This window comes from Gobio gobio (assembly GCF_949357685.1).
Source record: "Gobio gobio genome assembly, chromosome: 20".
Lineage (NCBI taxonomy): Eukaryota > Metazoa > Chordata > Actinopteri > Cypriniformes > Gobionidae > Gobio > Gobio gobio.
In genome coordinates, this window is record NC_137113.1 from 37,443,023 (window position 1) to 37,470,972 (window position 27,950).

Consider the following 27,950-nt stretch of genomic DNA (forward strand, 5'->3'; position numbering starts at 1 on the left):
GTCCTCAAGTTGATTAATTCTGCCTGGGGTAAATGCAATTTGAACACAAATGTGAGCATATTAATTTGTTGGAGATATAACCTAGAATACAATTTAATTTACATTTATTTAGCCTATTAAATTTACAATTTACATTTTAAACATACGATTATTTTACCATTACCATCGATCACCAACTATAAAATTATACAAGCGCAATTATACAATTTTTTAAATAAATTCAAATTTCCGGGTTATAAAATGATTCAACACTAGCATTTTTGTTGCCCTTAACCTCTGACATGAATAAGTGCAAGAAGAGCATTTTGAAAACGTCGGGAAATTATTCCCTTCCAGTGCGTAACATGCATCTCTCGACGACACAACTCTCACGAGGAAATGTGCATGCGCGGGCAAAACTGCGGCTCTGCAATCAGACCCTTCTCAGACTTAGCCAGGATTACGCCTTAGTTAAATTAGGGCATTTAAGTAACTTTTATGGTGTCCCAGAAAAAGAAATCCTTACTGGTGTGCATCTTGAGACAAAACAATGGCACTAATATATTTTAAGATATGTCAATGCAAGATTTTATTCAGTTTAAACTCAAACATGCATTTTAGTCCAGGACTAGCTTAAAGGGATACTTTACCTAAAAAGGAAAATTCTGTCATAATTTACTCACCCTCAAGTTTTTCCAAACCTGTATGAGTTTCTTTGTTCTGCTGAACACAAAAGATATTTTAAAGAATGTTTGTAAAGAAGCAGAGCAACCATTGACTACCATAGTAGGGGGGGGGGGGGGGGGGGGGGGGTACTTTTTCCCTACTATGGTAGTCAAAGGTTGCTCTATCTGCTTGGTTACAAACATTCTTCAAAATATCTTCTTTTGTGTTTAGCAGAACAAAGAAACTCATACAGGTTTGGAACAACTTGAGGGTGAGTAAATGACAATTTTCATTTTTGGGTGAACTATCCCTTTAAGCCTTGTCTATAACCAAGTATAGGGAGTACTGTGTAAAAACACATAATTAGCCTATTTATGCTATAGTACACATGATCTCAAAGTACCACGTTAACATTTTATACAATCATCACACCATCATAATGTACTTGTAAATGTAGTACAGTGGCTATACACCATTAAACATTTTTCTTGTTTGGCACTGCAGATGTTTTCCCCTCACACATGAAAAAGTTGATACTTGCTGTTCCTTGGCGCACCAACATTGACATTGACATTAGATGGACGAATATGCAAAAAACCTGCAGGTGGAACTGAATTTAATTCAAAAGATCCTTACCAAAAAAAAAAGAAGAAAAAACAAACATGAGGTTACAAATATCTTTTTAATGAAAACTTTCAAGCATGTCACAAACATGTCACACCACTTAACCACATTACACGCAATTGTGACAGCGTAAGCCTGGTTTTGTACCACCTCGCTTATTTTATTCTTTTAATACATTTCTAAAAATATAAAAATAAAAGAACATGAAGAGAATATAGAAGACAAATGTTTTGGAGAGAAGTTAAATGTAGAAACGGTCTTTAAACATTTTCTTGAATTAAAACAGTCGATAAGTGTACATAAACAGGTTTCCCTAACAATAGCTAAAATTACACTGAGAAATGTAAAGAAAAAATGTCATAATGAAAATGGTACAAACATATAAAACTAAAACTTTTTTCCCAGAGTTATAAAGATTAAGACCGCTCCGTAAGATCAGTGCTTTACTTCCTCCTAGTACGCCTGACGGGAGCTGCCTCAGTAGAGATGTCCACTACCTCTACTTTTTTAACATTTCTTCCTCTTCGAGTGGTGGTCCCTGTGTGAATACATAAAAATGTTAACTTTTCACTCTCAACAGGTAAATAGGACCGTTGGGTTTGTCGTATGCTTACCTGAAATGGACTCCTGAGCAGGTGCTGGTTCTGGTTCCTGGGCTGTCTTTTTCTGTCCTCTTACAGCTCTATTACCAGTCTTCTTGGGATTAACCTCAGCCTTTTCTGGTTCAGTGTCAGGAGTTTTCTCTTTACTAGAGACCTCAGCTACAACTTTAGCGCTGGTGGCTACTCTGCTTCTTTTCTTTGGCAAAGGTTCCTTATTTGACGACTCCTCGGTTACCTCCAACACATCATTCCTTTTCCTTGTGAGGGGAGTTGATGCTTTACTATCACTGGGATCTGATTTAGGTGCAGCAGAGTCCAATGCCTTTCCTCTCCTCGATGGCTTGACTTTTATCTGAACTTCTTCAACAGGATGTTCTTCTTTTTTGGCTCCTCTGCGGCCTCTGGGTGGCAGATCAGTTGACTGATTTGATATGGAGGATGTTTCTGCTGGTATTTTGCCTAACCTTTTGGATTTCTTCAGCTGTTGTTCTTCTACATCTGCAGAAGGTTCAAGTTCAGTTTTTGAGCATTTAATTTCTTCAGAAGATTCATTGACTGGGTTGTTAGGGATGTCCTTAGTTGAATCCTTCTGTTTTCTGCCACGGCTTCCCCTTTCCACCTTCTCCAGTGCCACAATTGCTGTATTCTCAGCAGCAACCAATTCAGAACCTGCCTGTGTCATGGAATTGTCTTCTCTCTTTGATTCAGGTACTTTTGCTGCACGCCTGGTATGTTTAACAGGTTTAGCTGGCTCTTCTGATGAAGCTACACCCTCAGTAACCTCCGACTCTACCTTGGCAACTGCTTTACGTCCACGGCTGGACACCACAGCGACTGGTGGTGCAGGGTTTGCAGCACGGCGACCTCTTTTGACAGGAACTTCTACCTCTACTTCAGTTCCCTTTGCAATAACAGCCCTTTTTCGTCCGGATTTCACAACAGGGGTCTCTGCTTGTTCAACAAGGCTGACAATGTTCTCCTCAGTCTCAACTGAAACAGTCACCTTTGACTGCTTTGTCTTCCTACTTCCCCGTACAGATTTCACCACTGTTTCAGTGTGTTCCTCAGTCACCGGTAAATGTGCGCTGGCATCTACAGCTGGTTGGTCAACAACCTCTTCAGCCAGCTGTGGTTTCTGCTGTTTGGCCTTTCGCCCTCTACCAGCCTTGACCACAGGTGCTTCAGGCTCATCTTCATGGTCAACATTCGCCTCTGCCACAGTCTGGGAAACAACCATGGCATCAACATTATCCAAGAGTTGCTCCTTGACAATTTCTTTTTTAGCCTTCCTTCCTCGCCCTGACTTTGCTACAGGTATCAGTGGCTTCTCAGCCACTACAGCATCACGAGTGCTGGTAATTTCTTTTTCCAAAGTAGGAGTTGGCTCAGTTTCCTCTGCCACAGTTTGGGAAACAACCATGGTATCATCATCATTATCCAAGAGTTGCACCTGGAGAATTCCTTTTTTAGCCTTCCTTCCTCGCCCTGACTTTGCTACAGGTGACATTGGCTTCTCAGCGACTACTGCAGCATGAGTGCTGGTAATTTCATTTTCCAAAGTAGGAGTTGGCTCAGTTTCCTCTGCCACAGTTTGGGAAACAACCATGGTATCATCATCATTATCCAAGAGTTGCTCCTGGACAATTTCTTTTTTAGCCCTCTTTCCTCGTCCTGACTTTGCTACAGGTGACTGTGGCTTCTCAGCCACTACAGCAGCATGAGAGCTGGTAATTTCATTTTCCAAAGTAGGGGTTGGCTCAGTTTTCAAGTGTTCCTTCTTTTGTGACCTTCCTTTCCTAGCTCTAGTTGCAGAGACAGTCTCAGTAACTGGTGAAGCCAGCAATTTGACGCCTTCTGATGCAACAGCCTTTTCCTCACAAACAATTTCAGGTGTTTTCTGTTCAAGTTCTTCGGAAGGATGGCTTCCTGTTTTATCCATTTTCTTTCTCCTCCCAGGTTTTACAACAGGGGCTTGGACAAGCTCTTCATCTGTAGGTGCATCTGGACACTGTGGCTCACCAGCATTTATATCAACTGACTCAATTGCAGCATCAGCATCATCTTGTTTAGCTTTTCTTCCTCTCCTGGTTTTGGGAACTAGAGGCAGGCAGTCTGATATCTCAGTTTTCATAGAGTCTACAGGAACATGGGAAGCCTCAGTATTATTTTCCTCCTCACCCACAAAGCGGTGTTTGGGAATTCTACCACGAGCAGATTTTCTGATTGGGCTGGCAGCTACTTCTGGAACTTCAAGAAGTTTCTTGCCTCTCCTACCCTTGGCAGGGCTAGAGGGAAGTGGACCATTTATATTTTCCTCTTCAGTAACTGACAACACAGCAGGGGCTTTGACCTTGTCATTGTTAGCATTTTTGGATTTCTGTGCTGCTCTGATTTTTTTAGCAGGAGAAGACTTAATTATCTCCCCTTCCTCTTCCTCAGCAGTGAATGAAGTCACTGGATCAACTGTTGCATTGCTATTCTCAGAGGTACACACAGTTTCTTCAGACTGCTCTTCGGATGTCTCATCAGTGCCAGAAAAACAGACATCAATAGCTTTAACTGAAACAGACGCCTCTTCAATCTGGTCAAGGTGTTTTTCCTGGGGGATTACAGCATCTGTCTCTACATCACCATGAATAGAATCCACGACTTCAGTGGAGCACTGGGAATCCACTTCAGTCTCCATGGTTTCAACTGGACAGAGATTTTCTTTGTCGCATTCCTCATGAAAATCTACAAGATAAGTCAAGACAACATGAGTTTAGCTCAATCCAAGTAGTTAAACATTATGCCCCTTCTGTTTAAGATTAAACAAACAAAAAAAATAGGACCGAGAACAACAAAATAGAGAACATTTCCCAATTTTAACTCACCATTCCCTGGCACAAATGGAGAACAACTTTCCACTGCTAGAACATGCCCTTGTATCTAAACATTAAATATATAAAAGATCAATTAGTTATACTAGGAAAACAACAACAACAACAACACACAAAAAAAACACTCTAGACTACAGTTAACACAAATTACTTTAACATTACTGTAAAGATTCTGTAAGGGTTCAAGTATAGCATCTATCAGAACAACATTTAAATTTCTAAACTGCAACCGAGCAGTATGACAAAACTTCCATTGAAATCAACTAAATTATCTACTGTACAGATAATGCACATGTTTAACAGGAGCTACCATGCCGTTTACCTCAGTAGGCTCAGTCACACCATTTTCTGTGGTCAGGGTAGAGTTATTTTCTGTTTCTTCAAAGCCAGTGATAACTTCCTCTGCCATCGCTCCTTCATGTTGAGGGGTCGTCATCAGTTTACCGGTTCCCAGCTGATTCCTGAAAGATTCTCCTTTTTGATTGGGGGTCTGCATTAACTGCTTCACACCAGTTAAGTCCTCTACAGGTTCAACCTTCTCTTTGGGAGTCTGCATCAGCTTTTGTATACCCATTTGATCTTCAACTGGTTCTCCTTTGTGTTTAGGGGTTTTCATCAGTTGTCGAACACCAGTTAGGTCCTCTTCGACTTGACTTCTCTTCTGTTTAGGTATCTTCACCAATCTTTTCAGCCCAAACTGATTGTCCTCGAGGTCTCCCTTTAATTTTGGGGTTTTCATCAATTCTTTCAAACCAGTAAGTTCTTCATGTTGCTCCGACTTTTCGTTGGGAGTTTGCATAAGCCTCTGAAGTCCAGCTGCGCACAGTACAGGGTTGTTCTTTACTCTTGGTGTCTGCATTACTCTTTTCACTCCAACCATGTCTTCCACTGGAGCTCCCCTATATTTGGGAGTCTTTAGGAGTTCCTTAATGCCTTCCAGACTCTCTTCCTGGGGAGGTTTATATTCCTTGGGGGTCTTGAGCAGCTTTCCTCTCAAGTCTTCAATTGGTTCAGCCCTCTGTTTGGGTGTCTTCATGAGTCGCTTTACTCCAGTAAGGCACAAGGATGGTGCTGCTTTCTGTTTTGGGGTTTTGACTACTGTTTCAGGGGCAGCCTCCTCTTCCTCTGTTTGGTCATTTGAGGGCACCTCTTGATCTGAAATGTCATGGCCACTTGCCTCATTTGAGTTGTCAGTAAGTTGAGAAAGACCTTCATCTTCCAATAAACTACCATCCTGGTTGGCCAAAAGAAGTCGTGTTACTGCTTCATTGTTGTAATGTCCACATTTTGCAGTGGAGATCACACTTAATGGAGAGACAATCATTTCACCTATGTGGGCAGTGAAAAACAAGGACATGATATCAGTGATATCAAAACAATACACAGTAGATAACTTGACAAGTCCAAACACTAACCCGATTCTTCTGGTGTTTTCATGACTGAAATCTCATCCAGAGGCATCTCTGGACATTCAATATTTATGGGAACCATATTCTTAGACTTGCTGTTGGCTGGTGTTTTGAAAATATCTGCAACACCTAAAATATACAACATTTAGAATTTGAACTAACAATCACAGAACTATTACATACATTGTTTTCTTCAATACTCAACAAACCTGTAAAGTCCTCGTCCATTTTCATGTCCTTCTTGAATAACGCTATGTTAGGGACTATTTTAGGTGCAGCACCAATAGACTGGTTAGTCCTCATATGAGCTTTGCCAACAACAATGGTGACTGGAGATGCTGCATGCCCAGTGCTGATTTCATTCTTCAGCTTCTGTGCAGGTGTCTGCATAGGCAATTAAAAATAATTTGTAATAAATTCATAGATTAAAACAGCCATTCAATGAGCTAAAAACATCAACAGAAATTAGAAAAAGACAAATCAGAACAAAAACACTTACAGGAAACATTTATTTTTGAAACTAATAAGAATCTTTTGCATTTTACCTTGGGTTTCGGCACCCCAATTCTTTTGACGGTGTTCCTCTTTGTAGGTTTTTTCTTTGTTGTCACTTCTGTTTGAGGTTTGGTCTGACCAAACTTCACAATATCAGCCCAAGAGGTCAACACTTAAAGTAGAGGAACAAACATTTGAATCAATTAAAGATTTAGTCTTCAAAACAGGAAAACATGAATATATCCATCTTAAATCTTTCACCTTTTAGATTAGCCCGTGATGCTCCACTGCGTCTTGAACGAATTACATCAAGTGCACTATTAATTGCACTCTTAGGAGTTTTTCTTGCAGAAGACTTCATGCTCTTCCTCCTTAAGGGCATCTTTGGTGTTACACACTTCTGATACAGGTCTTCTACAATGGTCGACTGTACTTCAGACTTCTCCTCCTGGTCAGGCGATGGAGTACTGATACGAGAGACTGAAAACCGCCCCTGCACCCTAGGTGTCTCATTTAGAGACGTGACACTGGCAGCCTCAACTGCTGAAGTTGATGCTCTTCTAGCAGATGCAGGTGTCTTGGGAGTGGCAGAAGTAGAGGATGGTGTAGGTACCTTAGGTGAGGCAGATGGTGACTTTTGATGTTTAGGTGATGGCGTTTTAGCCTTGGTACTTGGTGACCTTTTGGCAGGTGATGGAGTCTTCGCAGCAGATGCTGCCCGTTTGGGTGAAGCTTTCTTTGGAGAACTCTTTTTAACATCTGGAAATGTTCCTTCAAGTCGAAGAGCCTGCAAATAAAGAAATAAGAAAAAAAAAACACATTAAAAACCTTCAAAGGTTTTAAAGAGATAAATGTTATTGTCTTTGAAAATCGCTTTTAAGCATTACCAAAAGACCAATGGTGGATGCTCGTCGTAGGAGAGATGGAGGTTTCTGGGAAGGTCCCAAACTGTGTCGTGGGGTTGCCCCACGGCGGAGGGGGGAATTGGGGGGCAGGCGTTTGTCAAATAGCTCTGGGCTCAACTGTCCACCAAAGGACACTCGTTTTCTCTTTGCTTTAGGAATGGTTACTTCAGTTGAAGTGCCATCTGCAGGACAAAGAAAAAAGTATGGTGAAATATTTTTAAATAGCTGCAAATGTTTGCAACATTTACCTAAGTGACAACGGGTGTATATGACAAGACACTTCTAAGGTGTTAAAAATAGTTGTGTTCATTCGGAGAAAAACAGAAGTCAGACACTATCTCACCTTTGTTCTTAGAAGTTGATGTTGTAGCTTTAATGTCATGAAGAACGCCTTGGACTTGAAACCTTTTGCCAGCGTTTGATCTCGGGGATGTTCTTGGTGACATTTTCACTTCAGTGTTCTTACCTATTGGGCCTGGAGTCTGAGGCTGGCCCAACGGCATTTGGATAGCAAGGCCCTGATCCTGTGATCCACTCCTTCTCCTTCCTTTTGGGGATTTAGGAGTTTTCTCCTCAGGCTGTGGCTCTAAGAGAATTTGCTGGACAACCTCACCAGCACTGAACTTCTGAGGCGTTTTCAAGGGTGTTCTCTTCTTCTGGGAGACAGGAGTTGTACTTTTCTCTGTCAATGAGGGGGTGATGGACCCTACAGACTGCATATCATCAGCAGGTTTCTCTTCCTGATTTGCATTAAATGAGCTTTGAAGGATAGCTGGTCCAGTCATATCTTCAGAACTGGATTTCGAGGATCTTCGCTTCTTGACAGATGGAGTTGTGACCAGTTTAGAACTGCTTTTAACATCTGCAGCTTCCTCATGATCGACCTGAGGTCTTGCAAGAGGTGTTTTTGGTAGCTCAGATTTCCATGGCGATTTAGCAGCAAGGTCCTGTTTGACCATTTGATAGAGCTCACAAAAAGGTGACATACTGTCCTTTTTGTTTTTGCCCTCTTCTGGTTCAGTATCAACAGATTGATCCACAGGTGGCAGTAAATTTGATCCATCTTTTAAACAAGTGTCTGTAAGTATAGTACACATGACAATCACTGATATTAAATTAAATTCTAGCAGAATTAGCAAAAATTGTATATAATAAAAAAACATTACAGCAAACATGTTGCAGGAAAAAAAAAAGTTGAATACAGAAAAACAAAAACAAATTTCATGATTACTAACCAGACAAATGCTCGGACTTCCTCTTCTCTGCATGAACGGGTGTGCTATTTTCCTGCTGGTCTTGCAAAGCCTACAGGATGAAAGAACCCAAATTAAACAAAGAAATGCATGATAAATAAATAAAAAAATACCCATTATCTGTTTCACAAGACTCAACTACACACCTGAACTGTTTTGTCTTTTCCAGCCGTGGACAGCCTCTTCTTCGGTGTCTTAGGAGGTGGGTACTCAAACCTAACATAATGACAAAATTAAACCACACACAAATTATTCTCAGTACAAGGATTCTTCAAGAAAGATTTTTTTCTTCATAATTATAATAAAAATCAGACTCACCTGAAAGAACGATCAATGATTGTGATGAGATCACCATGCTTTAACCGTTCAGATTGATCAAGAACTTGTCCATTAATACGTGTGGGGTTCACAGAGCTCAAATTGGTCAAAATGAGCTTAAACAAAAGAACAGCATATCATGTGTTATGTGCAAAGGAACAGTTTAAAGAAAAATAAAGTCAAATTTATAGGCCTGGTTTCACAAACACAGCTCAGATTAAGCCAGGATTAGGTCTTAGTTTTATTATTACCTTTTATACATGTGCCTTAAACAAACAAAAAAACACATTACTGGTGTGCATCTCGAGACAAAACAATGGCACTGGCATATTTTAAGATATGTCAAAGCAAGTTTGCCTATAAGCTAAAACATGCATTTTAGTCTGGGGCTAGTCTTAAACCTTGTCTGTGAAACCGGGGGCATAGTGTAATACCACAATATAATTACCTCCTTGTTCTCATTCAGCTCAATTTTACAGTGTTCTTTAGACACCTGCGGCAGCTGGATACGAATATCACAGTCCAGCTTCCTAAAAAGGTAAAGAGTCCACATTAAACCTGCCCATTTGCATTCTTGATGAATGAGAAATATTAGATGCGCATGTAGTGCATTTATTTAATGCCACCAGCAGCAATGGCTATATTCATGGCAAAAATCAACAGTATTTTAATTTAAAACAAAATTATGATTACAATATTTCAATCATTGTTTTACATGTGGTGTAAGTCGATATTCAAAGATGCATGAATCTCTTATGTTTGTTGGGTATTTCTAGTTTCAGCATAACTTATTCAAATAGATTTAAATATTCTAGCTTCTTGCAGGCAACATTCTGTTTCTCTTCATTTAGGTCTACAACATTTAAAATAATTTCTAAATTACATCAAGACGTTCGATATATGCACCACTCATTCAAGTACACATTATTAATTTGCTGTTCAAGATTATCTTTTTTATATTATACACAAATATTTAAACAATTTTGTTTCATTCACCATTGTCCACTTTCATAAACCACTATCACACAACTTAGATAAGTAAATAGTTTGCAAAACATAATTGTTAATATAATAAACACAAATAAGTTATAACCAGTCCCATGCATGATCTATAAAATGAGCAGGAACACATGTACTTCATGCCGTTAAGTAACTACGCATTCTGATTGGCTGGAGAGATGGTCTACGTCAAATTTGACATCAATGAAGCCCGCTTGGCATCAAAAGAGTAGAACAGCACATGCGACACAAAGAACTGTAAATGATTGCCAAATTAAACGTTTTTATACAAAATGTACTTCGGTTTTACTCGCAACGATAGTGCGAGTTATTGTATTAGTTGTATCCATTATTTGGGTTTTTCACGTGCCTCACTATATATACAGCATTCCATTTGAAAATGTTCACAACCATGTAACGTTAAGCCATAATTATTATAAAACGTGTTACTGACCTTCCGAACAGGCAGGACGCTGTGAGGGGAAATTCAGTTCCATCTCCTCCGTGTCTTTTGATCACCACTATCTTCCCCAGCAAAGGCATTTTAAAACTTACCTGGTTCAACAAACACAAAAGACAACATTAGAAGAAAAAAGTAATAATAATAAATCCGTGACGTGTACATTTTCATCAACGTAAATGCAATATATTACAGTATAGTTTCATGAATCTCTAATAACTCGAATATCATCAGTGACGGTAAATACAACACAAATAAAATAAATATTCCATATTAATGCACGCTTTCTTCATGTAACGTAGTTTTACATTCACATAACTGTTACACAGCAGTTGAAAACGCAAGATCAGCACATGGCCAAAGACATTTAAAACATTACATAACAGACACAGGTGTACATCTGCATTTTACTTAGTTTTGGTGATCGGGTGGAATCAAATATTATTTATAATATTTGTGACCACATTCACTGAAAATAAAGCTACCGATTTGTTTTTATTGTTAACGGAAATACGCGTCTGTCGCGAGCATGTCAATGTTTAAACAGTTCCTTTGTATCTGTCTCTTTACCTGCAGTTCCGTAAATCAAAACGTCAAAGTATATTCCATCGATGTACAACCCTGATTTTATAATTAAAATCAGATTAATCCAGCATTCGGATAGTTGTCCTGGTCGCTCCTACCGTTACTAGCTCAAACTACTACTAGCACCAACATTAGCACTGTTCATCGACATAGGCAGCGCGTGTTGCCGTCTTGACTAACGGCAATATCCCTCCGCAAAATAAAACAAAATAAAATAACTTAGAATTTTTTACTAGATATAAACATAATATCACATAAAGGATGAAAATAATTAATCGGGGCCTTATTCAAAGATTCATACGACATATAATGCATTATACAAACGAGGGACTATTTTCTCTGTCAACCTGCGGAGGTATATAATTCGGATAACTACCAATGTTTGAAAACTATTCAAAATCCCGCGCGAAGGCTTTTGGTTGGCCAGTAGTAATACGTCCAACTTCACATAGCCAATAGGATTTAGTGTTGACGCAACAAGACAGTAAAGGTGGCCAATTAAATCATGTTAAATGTGCAACCGCTCTTTTAAACTATACTCTGCCCTAGCCTGTAAAAAGAGGGCGGAAGCACAAAAGAGCGGAGTTTATACACACTATTCCTCGAAGGCGACTAAGCGAGGAGTAGGCCTTAGTTAAATTAGGGCATTTAAGTAGCCTTTATAAACATGCCTTAGAAAAAAAAATTATTGGTGTGCATTTTGGAACAAAACAATGGCAGTGAGATATTTTAAGATATATCAGTGCAAGTTGCTTTCAATTAAAACAGCTCAAACATGCATTTTAGTCTGGGACTATAGGCTTAACGCCTTTTCTGTAAAACCGGCCAGTAATGTACCACACAGAATTAAAATTATGGTCACTGAAATTGTCCATATTGTAATACAATATACATTATTTTCATGTTATTTCTTTTTAATTGCAGAACAAACAATAACAAATCCAATATTGTTGTGAACAAAAGTAAAAAATATATATGTAATACAAATTTAGATATCAAAATAAATAACTTACCTGTACAGTAGGGAACAGAAACATGGATAAATTCAATGGTATACCTTGCATGCAATGTAAGTTTCTTTACATGAAAGCATCTGCCAAATGCATAAATGTTAATGCTGTTATAATAATAAGTGGTTTTATGGAACTGATGAGGGATTTGCCTCATGTGTGTCAGTAATAATACATTTCCATTGAAATACAATACATAATAATCATCAAATAAAATAATTAATATTTTTAAATATTTAAATTATGTCCAAGAACTGTATCTGAAATTAAAAGGGGGCAACGAATGCTGATAACATCTATAATGGACAATAAATAAATACTAAAACTGTCTATATAAGAAATGACAATATGTTAAACATATTATGCTAGTATTATTGTAAAAGTCCAGACCGAGTGATCAGAATCTTATACAAGCCTGAAGGGATGTATTTTGTCATAATGACCAACTGACTGTACATTATCATAATGTTTACATGCTCATAGCTACTTTAAATTACTAAACTTATTTTCCAGTTTATCTTTGTGCTGTGCAGCGAAGAGCTGGATGTCCTCGCCATGCATGGAATTCCATATTACCACATTCTTTATTAATTTCCTACCATTAATTTATCTGCAATGACATCTTGGTATGAACTTAAGAGACAACATAAGTTGTGTGAAATGAGAAATGTGAATATGTGAAATGAGACTTGCTTTTTAAAAATTATTTTATTATTATTTAATTTAGTAATCATTTTTAAAAAGAACAGCAAAAACGATCACACACACTGGTACACTCCTTGATTAAGGTGAATTCTGAAAGTAATTTTTTACAGTATCAATGAAAAACAGGTTAAAACTCAGCAATACATTTTGATGCTTAAAATCCTTGCACGTCAGATGTAACAAAACTAGTAAATACATTTTGCAGAAGTATGTTAAATCATCAGTGATGTTCTTTTTTAACAGTCACAACAGGTTTATTAAGAAAACATCCAGTTGTCCTTTTAAAAAAAAAAAGAGGATGCAATTACTGACAGGTAATGCACATATCCCAAATTCCCACGAAACAGCCAGAACGGGCTGCAGACACTGCAACTATTCTTAATGAAAAATTCACCATGAGAGCACATGTATTTAGCACCTCAGTATATCACTGACCTAGGATCAGTGTATGCCCTTGTCACATTCATTAGAAAATTGATCCAAGATCAACATTATCAAGTCAAATGGACCAAAATGGAACATTTGTCAAATAGAGCATTGAAAACAACATGTAAACAGGGGCTGGGTGCAAAATATGAACCTTTTTTCTTTTTTTGCAAATCAGCATTTTCATTCTTCCATCATAGCCCATGCTTCCTCTGCTTTCATATAGTACTGATTGGCCAGTCTGCCCTTCATGGCCTCCATAGCTGCATCAGCTGCCTCAGTGAAAAAATCACCTACAAAATGTAAAGACATCATAACTCTCACATGCATACAATTCCAATTTAAAACATTACAGCAAACTCAGGACACATTTAGAAACCAAAATTGTCCATTTGATTTTATATTGTTGTAATATTTTCTGATGTTAAAGGGTTAGTTCACACAAAAATGAAAATTAGTCCATGATTTACTCACCCTCAAGTCATCCTAGGTGTATATGACATTCTTCTTTCATACGAACCCAATCGGAGTTATATTATAAAATGTCCTGGCTCTTCCAAGCTTTATAATGGCAGTGAATGGTAGTCTGTGTCTGTTTTTGAAGTCCATAAAAGTGCATAAAAGAAATCCACACGGCTCCGGGGGTTAATAAAGGCCTTCTTAAGCGAATCGATGCATTTGTGTGAGAAAAATCTCTGCGCATGCATCATTTCAGTTGTTATTCTTTCGCTGTCCAGAAGCTAGTTATTTTACTCAATAACTTTTAAAATATGGATATTTTTCTCACACAAACGCATTGATTCGCTTCAGAAGGCCGTGTGGATTTCTTTTATGACAGACAGATGCACCTTTATGGACTTCAAAAACAGACACAGACACAAACTACCATTCACTGCCATTATGAAGCTTGGAAAAGCCAGGACATTTTTTTAAACAACTCAGATTGTTTTCGTCTGAAAGAAGAATGTCAAATACTAGGATTACTTGAGGGTGAGTAAATCATGGTCTAATTTTCATTTTTGGGTGAACTAACCCTTTAATTCTGAAATACTGAACCACTGTGTGGATACACTCACCTGCTCTTTGGGGGTCCGCATCCAGGTTGAACCCTCCCTCCAGGTACATCTCAGCCAATCGTGCCAACAGAAGGTAGCGCGGCTCATCCTGCATCCCATCAAACTCTCCACCCTCATCATAGTCTGTCATCTTAAGAGCAGAGTCGTACCAGTGCATGGCGTGTGTCCAGTCCCTAGCCCTGCATTTTCAAAATTGAAGTTTCAGTTCTAAATTAGGTTACTACAGATTTTCCACTTTTCCAGACTTCTCTGTAGATACATTAGACCATATTTAACATGTGACATGTGGGTTTCAAAATACAACATTCTGACCATTATGTTGCCAAATAACTGCCGGAATATGGTAGCTAAGTACTGTAGCTCATCCCTGTTCAAGTTTAATATGCAGCACAGATTGTGTACTTTAAATTCATATTATTATTAATTTGAGTTAATAGGTTATGTATCAAAAATAATATTGTCACTGATTTTTTGGAAAATATTATTTTCAAAATAATGGCAGGATGTGTTATTCAGTGTTTGCTATACTATTATTAACAGGCATTATTACTCCAGCTCCATTATTTTCCATTATTCTCCATTATTTAATGCATTGGTTTTCTTAAAACGTTATAACCTGCTTTAATTAACCTTTACCTTTACTAGGGCTGCTCGATTATGGCAAAAATCATAATCATAGTTATTTTTGTTCAATATTGAAATCACGATTATTGATGAGCAGTATGATCAAAGTCTTATTTCGTGATACGAGTCATTTTAAATGTCAATAGCAATTATTGATGCTTCAGAGAAAACTAATACTAGGATAACTAATGTAATAATCTCAAACCAAATGCATAAAACCAGTAAACAGTCAGCAATAAGAACAAAGAAACTAATTACAAACAAAATGGACAAATAAATACAACAAAACAAAAATATAAATTAAATAAACAGTGTTTTAAGTTTTTCAGGAAGATGAACTAACAGTGGAATTCAGATAATAGCCTACAACAACAAAAATGTAACAATCAGATGTAAACTAACACTACATAGTCTTACTGTACACAATAAATATAGATTAATTCTTATTAAAGCTAAGATAAGTGAGTGATTTTCCTTTGTCATTTGTTTGATTATCATTAGTGACAGATTGCAGCAGTAATATTAGGCTGCTGTCACTTTAAGAGCGAATGCATGGATCCTATACAAATCAATATACTGTACATGTGGGTTTTCTTTCTCAACGGTGTACGTTTACTTAAGACATAAAAGGCATTTTGTGTTTATGCGTTTAGAAGCCCATTTGCTTATCCGTGTTCAGCTCCGTCTCGGAGCACCCACACAGAAAGCCGCCCGGGAAAACAGTGTCTCTTTTGTAGTTTAATGCACTTTTTTAATATCACTGTCTAATATCACGTCCAGCAGTTTAGCAACAGTAAACTGCATTTTACAAGGGAGGAAGGAAAGTGCACCACTGTGAAGGAAAGGATAATCGTTTTACCTCAATTATCTTGTTTTCATAATCATTGGAAGCCAAAATCCATTATGATTAATCGCACATCCCTTCCTCTGACATCTGATATCATTTTGATACTGTAAACGTGGTTTGATGTTGCATGGTAACCAAAAAGAAAAGTATAGTATGATTTAAATGATTGTGCAGTCCCTTTATCTGTTGCTGGTTTGAGTGCTCAATCATTTAGTGACGTCCATAAGAGACTCACTTATGGTTAAGACAAGCAGTTTTGCATAATGTAAATATGCATGTAATATAATTCATTCATTCGTGTTAAACGATCACTAATCTTGAAAAACTAAAAAAATATAAAACTGTTTTTTTGAAATTCTCAAAACTAAATCGGGGCAACAGTCTGGAAACATAATCTGGAATCTTTGTTCATATTTTAACTTATCCAGACCTGGAAATTACTAAAAATCAAATGTCATACTTTTCCATTCTGCGTATGATCTCTGTCTTAACATTTTGGTCCATACAGATATTTCTTACCTATCAGAAGGGAGTTTCAGACCCGTGTCGAATGCTCGTGCCACTAGAATCATACTCGGCCGGTCTCCTGCCTCGGCTGCCTGCAGCAGGAAGCTGAAGCCCTTTTTGCTGTTCTCCTCAGACGCCTGAGATGAAACAACACAGACATAACAGAGGAAGCATAAGCAGGGCAGAAAGATAAAATAATATGTTACCAACTATAAGACCATTTGGAAAAGAAAGCACCTCTAATTCTATCTCTGGTAGAATGTGATGTGGCAGCTGAAGATAACATTGGCCAAGGGCAACTATAGCCTCGAGCTCCCCACACATGGCGGCCCTCTCCAGATGATACAATGCAGAAATCTCGTCCCACGGTGCATCCTTCTCACAGAAGCGCCCGCCCTCGTGGTAGTGGACCATGGCTAGATGAACCTAGGGATAGTTCACCCAAAATTTTTAATTCAGTCATCATCTACTTACCCGTATCTCGTCAAAACCCATTAGTTCATCTTCAAAACACAAATAAAGATGATGTTAATGAAAGGTTTCTGCCCCTCCCCTGAAAGTCTGTGCAAACAAAACTTTCCAAGATGATCCAAAAAGATCATAAATTCTTTGTTAACACATGAGTTGAGTGAGTCCATGAGTTGAGTGTTTTAATCCAAGTCTTGTGAAGAGATACCTTATAGGATTTAATTTCATTTAACTAACATGCATAGAGCATATCAAATATTGTAAACACAGAAGCGGTTTGTTCTAGTGTATGACTCACGCATGTTTGAGCTTTCGTGTTAAAGTCAAATACACCCCTAAATTAAATCTGTTCATCATTAGTTTTATGACACCTTTTTGACTTTTTTGGACCTTTTTTAAAGTTTTGTTTGCATGGACTTTCAATGGAGGGACAGAAACTTTTTGTTATACTGGTTGAAACTCTCAGTAGGGCAAACTCAGTAGGGCAAAAAAGTATTTAGTCAGCCACCAATTGTGCAAGTTCTCCCACTTAAAAAGATGAGAGAGGCCTGTAATTTTCATCATAGGTACACTTCAACTATGAGAGACAGAATGAGAAAAAAAATCCAGAAAATCACATTGTCTGATTTTTTAAATAATTTATTTGCAAATTATGGTGGAAAATAAGTATTTAGTCAATAACAAAAGTTAATCTCAATACTTTGTTATATACCCTTTGTTGGCCATGACAGAGGTCAAACGTTTTCTGTAAGTCTCCACAAGGTTTTTACACACTGTTGCTGGTAGTTTGGCCCATTCCTCCATGCAGATCTCCTCTAGAGCAGTGATGTTTTGGGGCTGTCGCTGGGCAACACGGATTTTCAACTCCCTACAAAGATTTTCTATGGGGTTGAGATCTGGAGACTGGCTAGGCCACTCCAGGACCTTGAAATGCTTCTTACGAACCCACTCCTTCATTGCCCGGGCGGTGTGTTTGGGATCATTGTCATGCTGAAAGACCCAGCCATGTTTCATCTTCAATGCCCTTGCTAATGGAAGGAGGTTTTTACTCAAAATCTCACGATACATGGCCCCATTCATTCTTTCCTTTACACGGATCAGTCGTCTGGGTCCCTTTGCAGAAAAACAGCCCTAAAGCGTGATGTTTCCACCCCATGCTTCACAGTAGGTGTGGTGCTCTTTGGTTGCAACTCAGCATTCTTTCTCCTCCAAACACGACAAGTTGAGTTTTTACCAAAAACTTATATTTTGGTTTTATCTGACCATATTGCATTCTCCCAATCCTCTTCTGGATCATCCAAATGCTCTCTAGCAAACTTCAGATGGGCCCTGACATGTACTGGCTTAAGCAGGGGGACACGTCTGGCACTGCAGGATTTGAGCCCCTGGCGGCGTAGTGTGTTACTGATGGTAGCCTTTGTTACTTTGGTCCCAGCTCTCTGCAGGACATTCACTAGGTTCCCCCGTGTGGTTCTGGGATTTTTGCTCACCGTTCTTGTGATCATTTTGTCCCCACGGGGTGAGATCTTGCGTGGAGCCCCAGATCGAGGGAGATTATCAGTGGTCTTGTATGTCTTCCATTTTCTAATAATTGCTCCCACAGTTGGATTCTTCACGCCAAGCTGCTTCCCTATTGCAGATTCAGTCTTCCCAGCCTGGTGCAGGTCTACAATTTTGTTTCTGGTGTCCTTTGACAGCTCTTTGGTCTTGGCCATAGTGGAGTTTGGAGTCTGACTGTTTGAGGTTGTGGACAGGTGTCTTTTATACTGATAACGAGTTCAAACAGGTGCCATTAATACAGGTAACGAGTGGAGGACAGAGGAGCCTCTTAAAGAAGAAGTTACAGGTCCGTGAGAGCCAGAAATCTTGCTTTTTTTGTAGGTGACCAAATACTTATTTTCCAACATAATTTGCAAATAAATTCTTTAAAAATCAGACAATGTGATTTTCTGTCTCTCATAGTTGAAGTGTACCTATGATGAAAATTACAGGCCTCTCTCATCTTTTTAAATGGGAGAACTTGCACAATTGGTGGCTGACTAAATACTTTTTGCCCCACTGTATCTTCTGTGGAAGTCTCACTTTCAGGACCGAACATGTTCGTCCAATCATTACATTCAGTCCGAATAATTATTAGTGTAATCATTTTATGAGATTCAACACATGACGAGACTCTAATTTATGAGTTATTTCTACGTCAACACTATCAACGCCGCAATGAATCTGCAGCAGAATTAAATGGTACTAGTCAGAGCTCTGTAAGTTGTTTACATTCATTATTAGTGTAATGTGACAAAATTTCTTACCTTGCCTAGGATGGATTTGCCAATTTTCCTCTCAAGAAGCATCTCGTTAAGTCTCTCCACCTCCATTGCCACACAGGAGGGTCTGTGTACGTGGGAGCGAGATGAATGGTAAAAACTCCATTTTTCTTCTGTTAGCTGAGAGGCACAACAAAAATACATGTTATCCTCAGAGTAATAAGAAATTACAACAACAATGACTTTATGAATCATCCCATGTCCAAATTTCAAATATTTCCTTTTTCATCCATTATTGTCCAAGACCAAGGTCAGAAATAGACTGTGTTTAGGGACAGCATATAGTTTAGAGCGCTGGTCTGTTGTGACGTCAAACACAGTGCATAGCTGATCTGTGAAGTGTTCCTTTATCGTCAACGAAAAATGGTTTGTCATTTGACCAACAATTGTTTAGGTGTAACTGCTTTCACTTTTTTAAATATATAACATTAGCAGGAGAACTAACATCTGTGAGCCTTTGAAAACCACAAAAAAATTAACAGTTAAAATCACAACAAATATTTCTGCACAAAAAAAGCAATGCATGCAGGAAAATCACATGCAGGGTTCCCACATATTTTGGCTTCCGTGACTTCTCTAGTCATTTCAGTTTTTTTTTTTTTTATTGCATTTTATTGTATTTTATTTATTTGTTTATTGTTTTAATAGAAATTTCACTTACACACAGGCAACTGCTAGTCAATGAAATATTTTTTGAGCACAACAAGAGAAATTTCCATGACTTTAACATAAATCAAAAAATCTTAAAACTCCCTGACATTGACAGGTTTTCCATGATTGCGGGAACCCAGCATATGCGTTTACAGTATGGGAAAGGAGAGCATGCCACTTGTGAGGGGGTGAAAGTAAGATGAGATAAGGAGGTCAGATTAAAGAATAATGAGATGAAAAGGTTTAAATAAAAGGTATATTACATGACAGCACCACTTTAAATCAATATTGTATGAGAAGGAAACAGATTAGGAATCAATGGGTGATTGGTGACTACTATCGTGATTAGACAGAGGGATTTTATCAACGGTTTTGTAGTTACCCGACGGACACTGTCCTCATCCGATTCTGAGAAATGTCTGTTGTAGAAGGGACGTCCCTAAATAATGATGAATGAATTAAAAACCTACCATCACATATCTTAGGAGCCCAAAATGTATTACTGCTGCGTTTCATGATGCACGTAAGCACAGCACACAACAACACGTTTATATTGTGATAGAAAGGAAACTTTGTTGAGGTGTAACAAAGAAAACAAGCAAAGAAATCAGCTTCTAATTTCAGATACATTTCTCAGTAGCATGACATTAAACTATTAAAAAAAAAAAAAAAAAAAAAATTATACATATACATATACATATATATATATATACACATTAGTGCTGTCAGTTAAACGCGTTATTAACGACGTTAACGCAAACCTATTTTAACGGCGTCAATTTTTTTATCGCGAGATTAACGTTCTTTTTGGTCTAACAAACTTTGTAGTTTTTTCACATGCTGTTGCAACAACTAGTAACGTTAGAAAAACTACAACACCACTCCGGATGTAGCTAGACCGGAAACAAAACATCAGGCACGCTGCGGCTGCCCGCACTCGTTTGGGCCATTAAAAGAGTAGACGTGGATGGCAAGCGTGAGACGCCGAAATGAGAAACGTATTATGCCATGGTTTAACTCAGGGGTCTTCAACTAAAAGTGCTTGTCTTGAGCGCTGCTTTCTGCTCTGATGGTGCTTTCACACCAGACGCGAATGAAGCGTTTTGCGCGAGTGATTTAAGTCAATGCAAAGACGCAAATAGACATTCTGCGGCGCGGATTAAGCGGCGTGCATGTCGCGTCATTCGCGTCCGGTGTGAACGCACCATCAGTCTCTTCTTCACTGCATGCTTGACCGCGCGTCTGGGTCTGAACGTAGTAACTGAGCATTGCAACGTTAACTGTTTCATTACGTCAAAAGGCTTCGCGGTCCGGATTCGGACCGGAGTCCACTAGTTGGCGACCCCTGGTTTAACTGCACTATAGGCGGAGTCCTAGTTTACCTTGCATGTGCACTTTGTAATTTTATTTTGTATCACCCTGTTTTGATCCCTTAGAAAGGGCTGTTGAAGGGGCTGTTTGTGCAACAAAGTATTTGTTTCACCCTTTTATTGATGGGCAGTGTTACATTGTGTGAGATTATTTGCTCCAAGTGAGAATGTTGGTGTGAAATCGAACACTAAAGTATGCCAATGTTGTTTTCAATAAAACAAACATTTGAACAAAGCAAGCCGATCCACTTTTCTATGTTGTTAAGAGCATTAAAATAAGAAAAAATAATGGGACAAAAAGAAATCAAGGGACATTTAGAATAAATAAAAATGTGCGATTAATTGTGATTAATTGTGAGTTAACTATGACATTAATGCGATTAATCGCGATTAAATATTTTAATCGTTTGACAGCACTAATATACATGTATATATACATATATATATATACATACATATATACATACATACATACATACATATATACATACATACATACATACATATATATTTGTATATATATATTTATATCATCGACATATCTATATCATCCATCTATATAATATCTATATATAAAAAACAAAACAAAAGTTTAATATTATATAGTATAATATGATGTAATATAATTTTAAATAATATAATATAAAATATTATAATGTAATATAATATAATATAATTAATATAATATAAAATAATACAATATAATTAATATAATATAAAATAATATAATGTAATATAAAACAATATAATATAAAATAAAATAATATAATACAATATAATATAATGTAATATAATATAATATAAAACAATGTAATATAAAATATTATAATATAATATAAAATAATATAATATAAAATAATATATAATATAATATAATTAATATAATATAAAACAATGTAATATATAATATAATATAATATAAAATAATATATAATATAATATAATTAATATAATATAATATAAAACAATGTAATATAAAATAATATAATATAAAATAATATATAATATAATATAATTAATATAATATAATATAAAACAATGTAATATATAATATAATTAATATAATATAATATAAAAAAAATTAATATGTAATATGATATAAAATAAAATAATATAAAATAAAATAATATAATATATAATATAATATAATATAATATATAATAATAATATAATATAATATAATATAATATAATATAATATCATATAATATAATATAATATAATATAATATAATATAATATAATATAATATAATATAATATAATATAATATAATATAATATATAGCTGATATTTGGTACCTGGCTGTGATGTTCCACTAAGTCTCCTTCACTGCGTTTCTCACTAGGACAACCACTGTCTCCTCCATTCTCTGAGTCCTGTAAATAAGCAAGTACAGTTAATAGTATAAATCAACTTAAATCAAATCAGATTCCACAAAATATCACTGAATTTAATAGCACTGTCAATAGAGAATATATATTCTTCTTCACAAACTGACCTTTTGATCTGTGCTAGCTCGATGCGTATCATTCATTTCATTCATAAATGACCAGCCTGTTATGAAACATAAATCAAGAGACATAAGTGGTGGTGAAATTAGTAAAAAGTAGTATGCATTTGTCCCAAGATAGTATGCGCCTGACACACTGTACGAGAGCAAATTTAGAATGTCTTGATAAGTTGCCATTTCATTTGTGCACATGAATTGAGGAAAAGCTTAAACAAATCAATCTGTTTTAACTGAACAGAATATGTAGTGCTACCAATCAGTGTGCTGTTGAAATTAATTGCTTAAACACTTTCGTCAATACGGTTTCCCCATCTAATTAATGTTAAATTGCCAACATGACCGTTTTGATATTTTGGACAAGTGTATATTCTACTAAAGCTGTATACTGTATAGGTAAAAGGTCAGTGCAAACTGGCCCAGAAAGGTTACTTAGCAACGTCAGCACCTGCTAATTAATATTCATGAGCTAAGCCATAGATCCAGTCAGCAGTGCATCATTCTCAAGGGGGAACATAATTTAGCATTAGGGAAAATAAACCCTAACTACCATAGTTACCCATTCATTGTCATTTCCGTGGGGACATTTCTGATAAATATGGCTATATTTAGATTCACACTGCTGCAGACATACACATTCAGAGCATCTCTTATTTTTATTGCAGTTTGTCTTATCCATATTGCTGTCAAAATAAAGATGGTTCTAGATTTTTGTTTTATAAGCGTCAGACACAACAACGCACAACTTTTAGGCATTTAAAAAAATAATACATTTCTCTCTAAAAATAGCTAAAATCCATTTAGTATTTGGTAATTATAGTAGAGATAAGTATATTATTTATAGATAACATCACAACCAGCCAGTCAAAAGCCCACTTCAGTTCTCGGCCAGCTGACAACAAGTGGAGGCACTTCTAGTACTTTAATACATATATTTAAAAAAGTGTTTCCATGTGGTTGCAACATACTGACAGCTGATAAATTCTGATTGAATGAGCTTATGTCGAGAAAAACAAAACGCTATAAAATGCAAGGATTCATTCCATGTAATGTCTGTTGTCTTCAGTAGAGGGCAACTAATACACTGAAATGACCAGAGAGTGTCTATTAAAGAGACAGATTAAAAGTTACCTAGACCTGTCTGAAAGTTTTATACAGTAAAGAAAGTGAAAATTATGATACCATTGGAGGTCAGATTGTATTGTTCACAATAAATATTTTATCAAAACAATCTTAAAGGGCACCTATCATGGCATTTAAAATGTTCCAAATATTGTTTTAGAAGTCCCCAACAACAGTTTTGCATGCATGCAATGACAAAAAAGACTTTAGTTTTCTTATAATATGCATTTATTTTTACCTGTTTTGACAGCGATTCTCAAATGATTCCTTTAGTGATTCACTTTTCAAAACCCCGCCTTTACGTGACGCTAATCTGCGGTGATTGGTCCGATGACCCAGTCAGTTGTGATTGGTTTAGTCTGTGCAGATATTTTCGGAAACGGAACGCCATCAAAGTCTTATAGTGACAGTAATTTGTTAATATGTGTCAGGAGTTATGAATATGAAAACCGCGTTGGTACTGTTTGATTGTAATATGAGCCTCAGCTGATCTCATTCATAAAAAAAACTCCTCTATTCTCCTCACGAAGACTTGCGACAAATCAACATCCCTCAGGGCTTTTAGTTCAAAAGTGTGCAGATGAGGAGAAATATTGATAGATTCTCATATGTCTGTGTCAAATTTCTAAACAGAGGAGTATTTTTTATTCAATACTTCCTCAAAATGCGCAGATATAGCCTAATCATGAGCGATTGAGTCTCTTATGTGTTGTTTTCAATTCATACTGGCAGCCGGAGGGCGCTCTGGGCACATGTAATCCATATATGGTACAGACAGACGAAGAAGATACCATGTGCCATAATAAAAGTCCATAATAAAAGCTTCCTGAGATCGCGAAACATACATTTGAAGACTAATAAACACTCAATCGCGACGATGTATGGTTTGTCTTCAAGCCACTTAGTCTTCAAATGCTCATCCTTGGGCAGATGAAAAAAGCACTTCAGAACACAGTACTGTCTCGTCGCCATGATGTTTTCTAGTTTTCACTGGCGTCTTGGAGCGCAATAAGTGGGCGTATCGTATTCAAATAACTTGACAAGTTGACGTCATCTAGTCAGAGAAAAAGCTTCGGTCTTCTAACGATTCTTAAAAATGACTCAGAGTCGACTCTTACTTTTGAAAGAAAATAACTATATATACGGTGCACTGTCATATTTCAAGCTATGCAGGATGTTTTTGTTCACTTAGATCTATGTTACACACTACAAAATTCCATGATAGGTGCTCTTTAATGAACTGTTTTGGATATGTCAGTTTTTCTCCATTCAGGTAAGTTGTAACTGTACGCTTGTTACTCCATAGAAAATTTCTGTCACCAAAGTGATCTGATCTTAAGGGGGATTTGGTATTACTCAGGTAGGCTACTTAAATGCATTCACACATAGCACTGAATTAGTGTAGTATTACCCATGGGTGATCGGCCAATAGAGATGCCCATACTAAGTGGAGAACAGGGAATCGAGTCTGTCTCGCTGTTTTCATCAACTGAGGAAGTCTCAGAGAGCCGGGACAGAAGAACAGGCATGTGGCTGAGAGAGATTGTCCGCACCCTGGGCGAACCACACTGTTCTTCACATCCACGGAGGACAGTCTGAGCTGAATTCTGCTGAGACAAAATGAATTAATTTAGAAAACGTTCAGAAATATGTGTTCAAATAATCAAAACTCATAACCAATTGCAACACTTTGTGAATGCAGGACTAAGAGATAATAATTTTAATATGTTGGCCTGATCGGGTCTGCAGTTCCAGTGATCTTTTCACTGGCAACGCCACAAAAACACCCATATTTTTAAATTGACTATCAGAACCAAAGTATAATATTTTAGTATAGCATGTTTCATTAAACATGGAAAAAAAGGACGGACACAGCAGGAATGATGTATTTTTGTAAGCCAAAACACAGAAACGATTTAGTATTTCAGCACTTCTGGTTCTATTTTCCTGAAGTCAGTGTGTTTTTTGAAGGAGTTTTTAGTTAAATGCCTGAAATTAAGTCTGTGGTGAACATAAGTATAACACAGTTCAAGCTCAGGGAAGAAGCAGGTGGGAACTGACAAATGGTTAACCATTTGGTTAACCTTGGTTAACCATTTTCCAGTTAAAGTTTTAAATCACAAAATAAAACAAACAACAAAACAAAATGAAGTGGCAGCTGCTTCTAGTGCCGCACACAAAGCATTAAAGGGGACATATTATGCAAAATTCACTTTTATAAGGTGTTTGAACACAGATGCGTGTCCACAGTGTGTGTAAACAACCAGCCTATAATGGTAAAAATCCATCCAATACATTTTTTATAATCCCCATCAATAATTATCTATCTCTCATAGCACGTTGTTTCAGATATCCCCCTACTCCTACATAGGGATGAAACGGTATGGAAATTTAACATCACGATTATAGTGACCCAAATTATCACGGTTATCAATATTATCACGGTTTTGTTCAAGTTTTATATTTGAAAATCAACAAACAAACTAAAGCAGCTCTATGCACTTTTTTAAGCAAGATTCTGTAGAATTTTCTTCCTTATAATGGCCGTCGTCAATATAGCAACGCATAAATAATAATAATTGCGTACATCACACACACATCTCTGCTTTTAGTGTAGATTTCAGCGTGTGAGCGGCGCGCGCTCTGAACAAAATTCCGGATAATCTGAACGCCTCTGATTATGAGACATTGCATTCATAAACTCAATATAAACACGTGTGAGTGGTTATAATGTGCAACGCGATTATAACAGATGGCTTTTGAGAAGACTATAATAAGTTCAACAGCAGAGTGGCTAGTGTGCAGCCGAAATAACGTTAACTTACACCCGCAAACGGCGGTTGTTAATGGCAAACCCTGATTATTATCCCTTAAATGTCACCCTAGTCTTGTCTGAACTTGTTCGTTCGCTTCACGTTATTATTTCCCAGACGTAGTTTTGGTATTGAGGTCAAAGTCCACTTGCCTTGCATTCGTAGTTTTGAAGTGTTTCCCTCTATTACAGCCACTTTATTCTGGCATGTTCTGCAGACAGGTGACCATCTTCGATTAAGTTTCCCTCAGGACTTTTGTAAAAGCCAAAATATGACAACGCCTCAGATTGGGTCCTTTTAGAGGCTGAACAATCTCCAGAGTGCTGTCACTGCCTTTTTCTTCTCATTCAGAAAACAGCAGTGCGCGCAACAGACTGACGCTGACTGGACAAGATTTACCGCGAGTTTTAAAATCGTGATAATCACATGCGGTTTTAATGATAATTAAATTTTATACGATATTACTAACAGTCACTCAATTTTACCGTGGTTTATCGTGAAACCGGTAATCGTTTCATCCCTACTCCTACATAAGATTAGGGAATCCCTCCCCATGACTGGTGATGATCTGCCCTTTTAGCATAGACACACCCCTGAGTGAGAAGCACAGGGACCACCATCAGCTAACGTTAGCAAGAGATTTACAATGTCTGCGACTTACAAATGTTCTGTTGTTGGATGTACCAACGAACATAGTCTCCATAGACTCCGGCATCCGAGGAAACTGAGGACACCGCGGTTAAATTTAATTTATGAAGGAAAAGCACAGAAGAATGTCTGTAAAATGTTATATATTTGGTGTTACTTCTAGGAAGGCCTACAAAAATACGTCATCACTGCAGCATATAAATATAGCACTGTCCATATTGGGCTAAACTGACCTAAACTAGCCCCAGGGAATCCAACTTTTGAGCTCAGGTTATGTTTAGAGTAGGGCCGGGACTTTAACGCGTTAATTAAGATTAATTAATTACAGGACTTTAACGCGTTAATTAAGATTAATTACGCAAAAAATAAATAACAATTTTAACCACACTTATTTTTGCACCGCGGAACGTTTTTCAATGAATGAGTTTCGACGGACCGATTATACTGGAGCACCGACTAGCGTTCTTGACTTCTGACAACAGCAAACCACAGTGAACATGAACGAAGAAGCTGAAGAGACCGCTTTGCTTGGCCCCGTGGATGGGAAATTTTGTTTTAAAAAACGAAAGGATGGAAGCGTCGACAAGAGCATGGTTGTGTGCAAGCTATGCAACAAGGAATTTGCGTATCACCCCAGCACATCGAGCCTCAAATATCACCTCAACGCAAAACACAGGAGTT

The 27,950-nt window shown here is 37.3% G+C and overlaps 2 protein-coding genes across 6 annotated transcripts in view; both read right to left on the reverse strand.

Annotated features, from left to right (window-relative positions):
- Window positions 1–1,308: 1,308 nt before the first annotated feature.
- Window positions 1,309–11,323, reverse strand: mki67 (marker of proliferation Ki-67). 2 transcript variants are annotated; one of them, XM_079801562.1, is made up of 16 exons: window positions 11,160–11,323; window positions 10,584–10,684; window positions 9,579–9,660; window positions 9,131–9,246; window positions 8,959–9,028; window positions 8,795–8,864; window positions 7,903–8,637; window positions 7,542–7,741; window positions 6,916–7,441; window positions 6,705–6,826; window positions 6,369–6,543; window positions 6,166–6,288; window positions 5,073–6,079; window positions 4,745–4,799; window positions 1,884–4,604; window positions 1,309–1,807 (listed from the first exon to the last, which is right to left on the reverse strand). In XM_079801562.1, the coding sequence occupies exons 2-16, from the start codon at window positions 10,670–10,672 to the stop codon at window positions 1,713–1,715; spliced, it is 6,186 nt and encodes a 2,061-aa protein (XP_079657688.1). In that variant the 5' UTR covers window positions 10,673–10,684; window positions 11,160–11,323; the 3' UTR covers window positions 1,309–1,712. The 2 variants fall into 2 exon arrangements, with proteins under 2 accessions (XP_079657688.1, XP_079657689.1); XM_079801563.1 differs by lacking the exons at window positions 9,131–9,246; window positions 9,579–9,660; window positions 10,584–10,684 and having other exon boundaries at window positions 11,160–11,313.
- A 1,552-nt stretch (window positions 11,324–12,875) lies between these two features.
- Window positions 12,876–27,950, reverse strand: part of eef2k (eukaryotic elongation factor 2 kinase) — a 28,394-nt gene continuing 13,319 nt past the window's right edge. For 2 of the 4 annotated variants that reach the window (XM_079846142.1, XM_079846144.1), the window contains 9 exons: window positions 25,220–25,415; window positions 22,678–22,733; window positions 22,478–22,555; window positions 20,192–20,248; window positions 19,144–19,278; window positions 16,607–16,795; window positions 16,382–16,506; window positions 14,392–14,570; window positions 12,883–13,608 (listed from right to left, as the gene is read on the reverse strand). In XM_079846142.1, coding sequence (XP_079702268.1) covers window positions 13,499–13,608; window positions 14,392–14,570; window positions 16,382–16,506; window positions 16,607–16,795; window positions 19,144–19,278; window positions 20,192–20,248; window positions 22,478–22,555; window positions 22,678–22,733; window positions 25,220–25,415 — 1,125 coding nt within the window. In that variant the 3' untranslated portion in view covers window positions 12,883–13,498. Of the gene's footprint in view, window positions 13,609–14,391; window positions 14,571–16,381; window positions 16,507–16,606; window positions 16,796–19,143; window positions 19,279–20,191; window positions 20,249–22,477; window positions 22,556–22,677; window positions 22,734–25,219; window positions 25,416–27,950 lie in introns of all 4 variants that reach the window. The other 2 variants (XM_079846143.1, XM_079846145.1) reach the window with 2 other exon arrangements.